Here is a 10226-nt window from a genome sequence, read left to right as displayed (position 1 = left end):
CTTCTGGAGTAATCCTCCAAACGGACAAACCAACAAACCAACCAACCAACGCCTAGGAAGGAGGTAATAATCTTAAATTGGATGAACCTAGTGCAAATATCACAAACGTACTTTGTAAAATGTTGACCCATTCTTTTTCTGTAAATCTGTTCCCTTTACCGTTTTCAGGGGCCTGATGCTATATTTCTGTAGATGCATAGAGTAGTAAAGTGATGCTTCATGGACCCTACCATAGCTGGAGATTATAAAAGAGGGGGTCTCTGCATCTTTTCGTTGACGAATTTCAGGTTCGGCTCTATGTAAAGGTTTACCGAGCACTGGAATACCACTCTGCACCCATTCTTTCCAACAGAATGGGTATTTACCGATACGTAGGCATGGATTGTACCATATACTAGAGGTCGTAATCAGGAAGGGGTCGATCGAGGGCTACAAAGCTGATTAAACTTGTGGAAATACTTAATTGGGACTGTCACCGGCAGTGATTGTAAGATGTAGTTGAACTTGGGGAGCGTGCTGTAATCTTGAAAATGTTTACTTCATCGATCCCAAATTATCGTTCCTTTCCTCCATCATGTATATTTTGACTGAGTTGTGAACGTACATACAGTATGTGACAGTCGAGGACTCATAGCTGTACAGAAACAGTCCATGTGCAGCACTTCTTTGTCACATGAGGGGAACAGCTGATTAAAAAGTGTTGTAGCTGTCCTTTTTGGGGGGAAATGATTTGGTGGAAAGTTTGACCAGAGGAACAAGGCATTAGTTTTTGGTGCAGATGCATAAATATTTTGAATATTTATATTGTTTAATTTAATCCAGTTTGATGGTCCACAGCTCCTCTGTTCCCTCTACCTTACTTTATATTTACTTTTTGTCTCTTTATGAACTGCGTCGGGTCTTTTTCCATCTCCTCACTCTGCTGAGTCAGACCTCTGCAGACCTTCCCTCCGTCACGCCGTCTCCCTGCAGACCTCATGACTGTAACCTAAGCACGTCCTACTAACCGACCCAGGCTGTAAAGTCATTTAGGGTTATTACGTCCAGCCGGCCGGAGGTCATCGTAAAAGTTCAAGGAGTGCCGTTACATTTAGTGCCTACTCAAAATCTCATTACCTTCCCCAGTTTGTCCCAGATGGTTTCACTTTCAGCAGCTCTTCACAGCCTCTCTGTACGCTTGTTGTCAAATCTGGACGGATGATTTATTTCTTTTTGAATCCACCAAAGTGCTCTGCGGCCCACGATCCTCTACAGGCAGCCGATTAGACTGTTGTCAGGCCATTAAATAGGCGTTATCAGTTGCTATAAGCTCCATAGATGTGGGTCAATAGGGGCCTACTACACACACTAGTAGGTGTTATCATCTATTCACATGGTTGACCACAGAGAGAAGGTATAAAGAACACAACAGCGAGCTCTAGTGGCCGTAGTAATTATGACAGGAGCAGAAGTGGAAGTCAGGTGCTGTAATATAGACAGTGTTAACCTCCATAAAGGGTGAAGATTGGGGACGGTGGATGAGACACAAAACACCCAGCAGACCGGAGTTTGCATCCCGTGTGAAACCAACAATGTGTAGTTGTCTTTGTGTTCGTAGTTATTTTAACCCAAAACACAATGTTTTTCCCTGAATTTAACTTTTAGTTTTGTTGCCTAAACCTAAAGAAGTTGTAGTTTTATTGCTTAAAACTAAATAAGTTGTAGTTTTATTGCTTAAACCTAAAGAAGTTGTAGTTTTGTTGCTTAAAACTAAATAAGTTGTAGTTTTATTGCCTAAACCTAAAGAAGTTGTAGTTTTGTTGCCTAAACCTAAAGAAGTTTTAGTTTTGTTTCCTAAACCTAAAATAGTTGTAGTTTTATTGCCTAAACCTAAAGAAGTTTTAGTTTTGTTGCCTAAACCTAAAGAAGTTTTAGTTTTGTTTCCTAAACCTAAAATAGTTGTAGTTTTATTGCCTGCATTACATGCGCATCACATGTTGCTGGACATTCGTAGGAAAACGCACTAAAAGTACGTTGTTAAAAGTCGTGCTAAGCGTCACGAAAAAATAAATAAATCTGTGTCTATGTACACGACTCAAATGGATTAAATGTTGTGACTATCTAACAAACTGCTGTGAGACTGTGTTGGTTTTGTTGGTATCTCCGCTGAATGGCTTTACCTCACGCTGCAGGAATGTTCCTGCTCTCTACTGCTTTAATGAGGCCGCATTCCTCCACCTGAATGTGGGCTCACCGCTGCATTACTCCGTCAGTATACCATCAACACGCCTCCTGCATGCTGGGAAGCTCCTGGTGGGGGCTGTAAAATAACCAAGCTGCCATAAAAAACGTCCTGACTAAAGCTCGTAAAAACCTGGAGGAGCGACGACCAGATCGAGAACGTTATGCAAACACAGTTTGAGTTTTACTGCTCTCTGTTCTCCAGGTTTGTTTCTCTGAAACACGATCATCAGATTTTTTTGTTGGAAAAATCCTTTATGATGACGACTTAAGTCTGAAGAACAGGACAGAACATGAGGAGGAGAGAACAGAAGAAACACCATCTGTATGTTGACTTTCCTTCATTAGTCTATTAATTTTATGGTGTAATCCAGCGACAATGACTTCATCTTTGGAAGTACATTATTACTTTAACTATCCAATAGTCCAACACAGTCTCACAGCAGTTCATGAAATTTATCTATTTAAGTCGTATATATAGACACGAATTTCCCTGTTTTTTGTGACGCTCAGCACGACTTTCAACAACGTATTTTTTGTGCTTTTTCCTACGAATGTCCAGCAACACGTGACGCACGTGTCAATTTCTGCTCAAGTCTTTTAAAAATAAAACTACTCAGTTAGGTTTAGGAATAGATGGTGGTTTGGGTTTAAATAACACCGGAAGTGCCGTAGTTTAAGTACGGAAGTTACGTGAAAAATAAATCAACTTTGACTTCTGGTTTTACACGGGACACAAACACCGGCCTCCTGGGCGAAGGTCCATCCATCCACCCCGACCTCCTCCCTACGAGGCGCACCTCTCTCTATGCTTCAGTTGCATGGATTACATACGAACTGATTTCATGCTGACCATCACGAAAAAAATGTGACATTTGTGTCTATGTACACGAATCAATACATTACATTTTGTGATTATCTCACAAACTGCTGGGTGACTGGGCTGCATAGACTCACACAAACACAGGGATGAATCATGCATCTTTTCTGATTTATTTTTCAGAGTCACAGTCGTGGAGAGTTGTGCAGATCATCCTCTCTGGTGTTACTTGGATCACTGGATCCTTCTTCAATACCCACAATCAAAACTGTTTTTTTTTCTGCAGCAGCTGACAGACTTTGAGCAGGTTTTAGTGACCCAGAGTCCTCTTGGGTACCTAGAACTCCTCATAGCGCTTGTTTTAGCTCTAAATCGCTTTGTAAAATAACTCTTAGACCCAAAACTGAAGAGTTAGGACTCTGACACGCCGCTTATTTTTTGGATTTTCTCTAAACTTGGCCGGTTAGTAGCTGTACTGGTTTGTGATTCTGGTCCCATGTAATACGTAACAGTAACGGCAGTAAAATGTTACATTCAGAGACAACTTCTTTTATTGTCACAATATGAACCTCATATTGTTTTGGTTTTATTCATGTGTGCAAGAGACTTCTAACTCTGACTTATTTCTATTCATCAAGTTAACTTTAATAATAATATATACAGTATGGGGTTTCTTTCTGCTCTTTCTTGTCCTGTTTGATCTATTTAAAACCCTCAGGAGAATCAGGATGGATCAGTCTCCACTTTCACCAAACAAATGTTGTTTACCAGCTGATTAAATCTGAACACTTTGTGTGGTTTTTAATATGAACATTAAGTTTCAATCCAAGTCTTTGATGCTGCAGCCCGTCTGCTTTCTGTCTGGAGTATCAAACACTGATTATAGTGTAAACGTTACTGAGAGGTGTATTATTTTACCTCATGCATATTCCGATCAGCGCTATTTAAGCATCAAAACATATTTTGTAGCACTAAAGAAACACATGAGTTGCTCACATAAACGTATAAAACATTATTTTCAGTGAAAGGGTAAAAGTAAAAACACATCTCACATCTTTATACAAAAAGTCAAACTAGAAGCTGCAGTGTTTGTTACAGAGAGACTTTATCTTTATTGAATTTATCTTTATTGAACCAACAACATGAACATGAAAAGAGTGATCAGATCAGATTGATTTATTACCTCAGTAAACATTGTAAACATGAATTTATTGTCTTAATCGCTAGTTTCAAGTCTTCTTCAATACAGCATGATGTTCATTTAGTAAATTATGGTCCTATTTAGAGTCAAATAGACCATAAAGCAGGGGGTACTTTAGGGCGGGGCTACGTTGTGATTGACAGGCGCTACCACGGCACTGGGAATTGTAACTTTTTGGTCGCCTAGAATTGTCTTACTCAGCGTTCGGTTGTACTTATCTGTGTCAATTCTAGTTGCAAAAAATGCAAACTGCTGAATTAGTAGACAGGTAGTAGGTAGTGGCACAATTTTGGTCCAATTCAGGACAAAATAATCAAATAGTAAAAAAATGTCATCATCTCTGATCAAAATTTGTCATTTTCTAATCTAAAAGATGACAACTAATCCAGCTGTACAAGTGTGAATTATACAGCAGAATATAAACACAAGTGTCAAATATATAAATTTAAGGAAGGAATACTTTAGGAAGGAATGAAATGTTTCTGGATTTTACGAGCAACCAGGACCAATATAATTTATTCTTAATGCTTTTTTTGTGATGAAGGTATTTGGACCAATAACACTCTGTGACACCATCAGAATAAACAAAGTACTGCTCATGTGCACCTTCTTTCCAATGCTGGATATTCAGAAGGAGATTACAGTGACAAACATCAAACAGGAGAAGTGGAGTTATTTCTGTCTCTGAGTTGAGTGATGAGCCAGGTGTGTGTCCTGTCAGCAGAGCACACCTGAGATCAATCAGATCAATCAGGTGTCTGGTGAGTCTGCTGGTGTTCACACTGAAACTCATCTAAACAAGATCGATATGAAGAAAGCTGCTGTCCGTGTATTACTACATGTACATGTACTGAACTGTAGTATTTTATCTTCACGTCTGCCGTCAAGGATTCTTCTTCTTCTCAAGGTCAGTAAATCACTTCACTGTGTCCACTTCTTTCTCTCCCATTAATATTCAAATTAACAAACATTTGAAATGGATACATTATTTTATTCGTGCCAGAGGTGGAAAGTAACTAAGTACATTTACTCATTTACTTTAATTACGTTCAAATTTTAGGCATTTGTACTTAGTATTTCCATTTTTTCCATTTCCACTTTTAGTCCACTACATTTATCTGAAAGCTTTAGTTACTTTACAGGTTCAGATTATTAATGCCAAATAAAATAAACTAATAAATTATGTTTTATTATAGATTAAAGTACCCAGAAATGAGCTCCACCTTTACCAGCTTTAACATTAAAGTGATGAACATCAATGCATCAATAATTATAATACTATATATATTTATTTAATTCTAAAAGTAAAAGTACTCATTATGCAGAATTATTTACTTATATATATGTATATAGAGAGAGAGAGAGAGAGAGAGAGAGATTCTAATTAATTAATAATTCTTAAAGGAAAAGTTCTCATTATGCAAAATTATTTACACACACACACACACATATATATATATATATATATAATGTGCATATGCATAATGATTACTTTTACTTTTGTTACTTGACTGATACTTTTGTACTTTTACTTGAGTAAGATTGTGAATGCATGACTCAGCTGTATTATATTCAAGTAGAAGATGTGAGTTCTTCTTCCACCACTGATTTTTGCCAATATTTAAGGATTTATGACTTTCAGGGTATTTATAAACTGCACATACAGATGAGAAAGGATTAACACTGAGTCTGGTGTCAGCAGATGTGTGTTGTCATGGAAACCGTGTTTATTTACAACCACAGGCAGAAAACAACAAAGCGATCGTGTTCCTGAAGAAAAGCCTTCAGGAACATCAGCAGCGTAACACCGTGAGTTGATGTCGTTGTGTTTACAGTAAACGGCCGCGTTGGTCTTCATCACATCTCTCTCTTCAGATCATCTTTCCACTCGTCAGCTTCTTTTCCCACGTTTTATTCACCTGAAGGATCTGAAACTGAATCTCTCCTGATACTCAGCTGCACAATGAGACCCTGTGTGGTCCTCTGACAGGGTTGAGGGTTCAATTCCCACCATCACCTCAGTTTGGTGTTACAGTGAATCAGTGAGATGATCATTGTTACAGAATAATCAGCCTGTTCGCTCCAAAAGGTATATAAATACTATGATCATGTGCTAGGCGTTTAGAACAAACACAGAACTTTTAACCAGGATACTCGTGTTCAAGACCGTTGTTGACCGTTGTTTGGTTTTGTAAGTTACGTTAGTGACGATTATCACATGTTCTTGTGGTTGTTGAACCCTCCCGCCCGCCCTTAGTGTGTCTCTTTCGCTCTTTAAACTACGTCACCACACTCCCGACCACTTTCTCTGAGTGTTTATTGTTGCAGTGGATGGTTTATATTGTACTTATTTGAAAGCGGCATCACATGCAGCGGTGCGTGACAAAGCGTCGGTATTCAACGCCATGGGAATGAGAACGGGCTGGCTCCACAATGACTAGCCTGGAAAACCTCTTGACCTCTGACCTCTACGGGCAGGTAGACACTTAACCCTCCTTCTGGGACAAACTAGTTTTGTCGTCATTTTATGTTTTTCCCTCCGATACAGAAAGGCAGCTCTCGTGAAATTCTAAAATATGAGATGAAATTTTCACTTGGATGTTGCTGCTTTTTCCCAGCTTTGAAGATACACCACTCTAACCTGACAGATGTGACATCTTTGTAATATCACTTCCAAAGCTGCTGCTGACGGCTTAATTCCTACTCTCGAATAACTTGTGACTGGATTCCAGCGTGTAAACTCATCCTCGTCAGGTGGGGGGGGGGGAGCTGGTGTTGTCGGGCTCTCGGTGTCAGGCGAGGAGATCTCTGAGCCCTGAGAGGAGCCTGTCTGAGTGGGAGGTGATGAGAGCAGCTCTGAGAGGCAGGAACACAGTCTGGTAGGAGGTCAACACTCCCTGAGCCCTCTGATGGATCAACAGAGCGAGGGAGGAGATCTGCAGCAATGAGCTTTTGTTCCAGAGGACCTGGAGCTTTAATCCTGCTGCAGACAAACAAGCAAAACAGACTCCACTTACCAAATAGAAGTTTATTCAGGTGTGCTATTAGTAGACTTCTTTTAAACTTAAAATATCATACATTTAGATATACGTATATATATAAGTATACTTGGCTTATACTGACTGATTGCAATGTAAATGCATCCGTGTTTACGGTAAGAGTTAGTGACGTAGTATAAAAAGAGAGAAAAATCACTTATGGTGGGCTGGTCCAACAAATATCAGACTTTTAACCAGAAGACCCGTGTTTGAGACTGTTTGTTTTGTTTTGTCACGTGCCACTGACGTATTTTATGTTGTAGAAAAAAACATTAAAATCTCTTCAGCTTGTGTTAACCACACACCTTATTTCAGGAATCTAAGTAAAAGCCCATTGACTTCCAGACGAGGGAACTGGAAGTGCTAAAATGCTAACTCATTTCTGGGTTTTAGGACGCATTCCTGTAACACTCTGTTTTAAGCCCAACCATGACATTTTCCCTTAACCTAACTAAGTGGTTTTCTTGCCTAAATCTAACTGCAGACATTTGCGTGGCGTACAAATGACACACAAAAAGCGGCGTACAATTGTGAAATAGCTAAAATGCATACTCATGACACGCGTAATGTCGTGGTATGTATAAACCTTCACGTGAGACCAGGTTGCAGCTACATAAGACATTATTAATACTGAAGTATCAATGCAAGAGCAGCATTTTACTGTTACTGTTATATCTTATAAGTGTATCATGTGTGTTTTATATTAATCTGGGACATAATTAGTAGCTACAGCTGTACGTTTCCTCAGAAATGTAGTAGATTAGAAGTATAAAGTAGCAGAAAATGTGAATATATAAGTACTTTATTAAATATACTTTCTACCAACAACACATCATCTAAGTAGTTTGTTTGAAGCAGACTGAAACCTTTACGTTGTGATTTAAAGGACAAACTTCTCATGTCAAAATTACAAAACACCTCATGTGATCACAAGAATAAAAAAGCGTAGGACTGATTGTCTGTTGTTAAAATCTAAAAGGCTTCCTGTGAGTTTAACTCTGTAAATACAGCTGTGGAAAGAGCCTCTGATAGTGAAAGACATTAGAGAGAGACACTTCAACCTCTTAAATCTGAAACAGCACTGGTCTGATGGAGGTGGGAGTGTTTTCCATCGATACCTGGCATCAGCAGATAACCAGGGAACCAAATGGGCTGTTTGCTTTGAGCTGAGAGTGAACCAACAGACGGAGAGAGTTGTTGTTTCTCTGCTGATGGATGGAAGTCTTTGTTCTCCAGCAGGGAAGCTGGACGAGATTAAAACAGGGATGTTGTGAACGTCTGTGATGCACGAAGGTTGTCGAATTCAGGGCAGCAACAAATCATTATTTTCATTATTAACAAATCAAATCTCAAATATCAAAATGATTGATTAGCTGATAGATAATTTAGTGTATAAATGTTCATCTTTATGTACTTTTCCAATAGCACAGTAGGAAGACGTTACGATTTTATCCTCATAACGTTACGACTTTATTATCAAAACGTTACTATTTTATTCTTATAACAATAAGATTGTATTCTCATAACAAGAAGACTTTATTCTCAGAATATTACAACTTTATTCTGATAACATTCCGACTTTATTCGAATAATGTTACGACTTTATTCTCATAATGTAACGACTTAATTTTCTTAACATTACGATTATATTCCAAAAAATGTTACGACGTTATTCTGAAAACGTTATGTCTTTATTCTAATAACATTAAAACTTTAATCTCATAACGTTACGACTTTATTCTCATAACGTTACGACTTTATTCTCATAATGTTACTACTTTATTCTCATAATGTTACAAATTTGTTCTCATAATGTTACGAATTTGTTCTCATAATGTTACGACTTTATTCACTAAATGTTACGACTTTATTCTCAAAACGTTACAACCTCATTCTCATAATGTTATGTCTTTATTCTCATAACATTTGTCATCAAAGTATCAAACTGTGACCTTTGTACTATTATATATTCTATCATTAGATTATTATTACTACCTTTAACGTTTCTGTTTGTTTTAGAGCGTCTGAGTGTCGAGGTTGTGTTCAGGTCAGCCAGTGTTTGTTGGAAACCACAGCTCTGTTTTATGAGCACGAGCATGACGGGGGGGGGAGGGTCGCCCAAGCCATGAATTCCCAGAATGCCCTTTTGTCTGACGTGCCACCGAGCAAGACTTACCGACACTCCAGGGGTGAATGGTGATGAGTGGGTTACTGTAGCAACGGTGGTGTGTTTGATTATGTGAGTGTGAGCGTTTCGGGGGGGGTGAAGACAAAGACGCCGAGTTTGTTTGTGTGAAGAGGCGAGAGACGGTTTCATGACCTCAGCAAACAAATTCAGCCGAGCTGGATATCAACGTGGGTGTCGAGATTAAAGAAGATTTTTATTCCAGAATAAAAAATTGAAAATTGGAACACAAGTTTGTGCAGCAGAAAAAGAAAAGGACAGGAAACAACTCAAGACTCCATATTTTTATGGCTGCACAGTCCCATCAAACAGAAATATTCAAGAAGTTTTGTGCCTTATTTTATAAATCCAGCCTGACATATTTGATATTTTTGGAATTTAAAATAAAGTTCTGTGAGTTTGAGCAACATTTTGCTGCACAGTAAGACTTTGTAATGACCGGTGGGTTTAAGAGAATCCAAGTACTTCCTCCATCACTGCTCACCTGTAAAATAAACTCTTTGGTCCAGAAATCGGACTTAATAACGAACAGTGGAAGAGAGCTGTGTTGTTGGTGTTTTTTTCGGAGTTTGCATTGCAATCAGTAAAATTTGTGTCCGTGTCCTTCATGTTCACTGGAAGCATTTCAGAAGCCGTGTCTTCAAGACACATTTCCAATATTGTTGTGTTAGCGAGCTTTAGAGGTGTTGATGGATTTTTTACTTTTAGAGCCGGGCTAGCTGTTCCCCTCCGCTTCCAGTCTTTATGCTAAGCTAGGCTAAC

General features: G+C 38.7%; 1 protein-coding gene across 3 annotated transcripts in view; it reads left to right on the top strand.

Moving 5' to 3' along the window:
* The first annotated feature begins 4997 nt into the window (after positions 1-4997).
* The window catches only part of lsp1a (lymphocyte specific protein 1 a), a 38554-nt gene continuing 33325 nt past the window's right edge, over positions 4998-10226 (top strand). Inside the window, exons 1-2 of one of the 3 annotated variants that reach the window (XM_037766331.1) lie at positions 5035-5077; positions 5108-5148. In XM_037766331.1, coding sequence (XP_037622259.1) covers positions 5050-5077; positions 5108-5148 — 69 coding nt within the window. In that variant the 5' untranslated portion in view covers positions 5035-5049. Of the gene's footprint in view, positions 5149-10226 lie in introns of all 3 variants that reach the window. The other 2 variants (XM_037766330.1, XM_037766329.1) reach the window with 2 other exon arrangements.

Source organism: Sebastes umbrosus, chromosome 4, assembly GCF_015220745.1.
Source record: "Sebastes umbrosus isolate fSebUmb1 chromosome 4, fSebUmb1.pri, whole genome shotgun sequence".
In the NCBI taxonomy this organism is placed as follows: domain Eukaryota; kingdom Metazoa; phylum Chordata; class Actinopteri; order Perciformes; family Sebastidae; genus Sebastes; species Sebastes umbrosus.
This window is presented reverse-complemented; position numbering and strand designations above follow the sequence as displayed.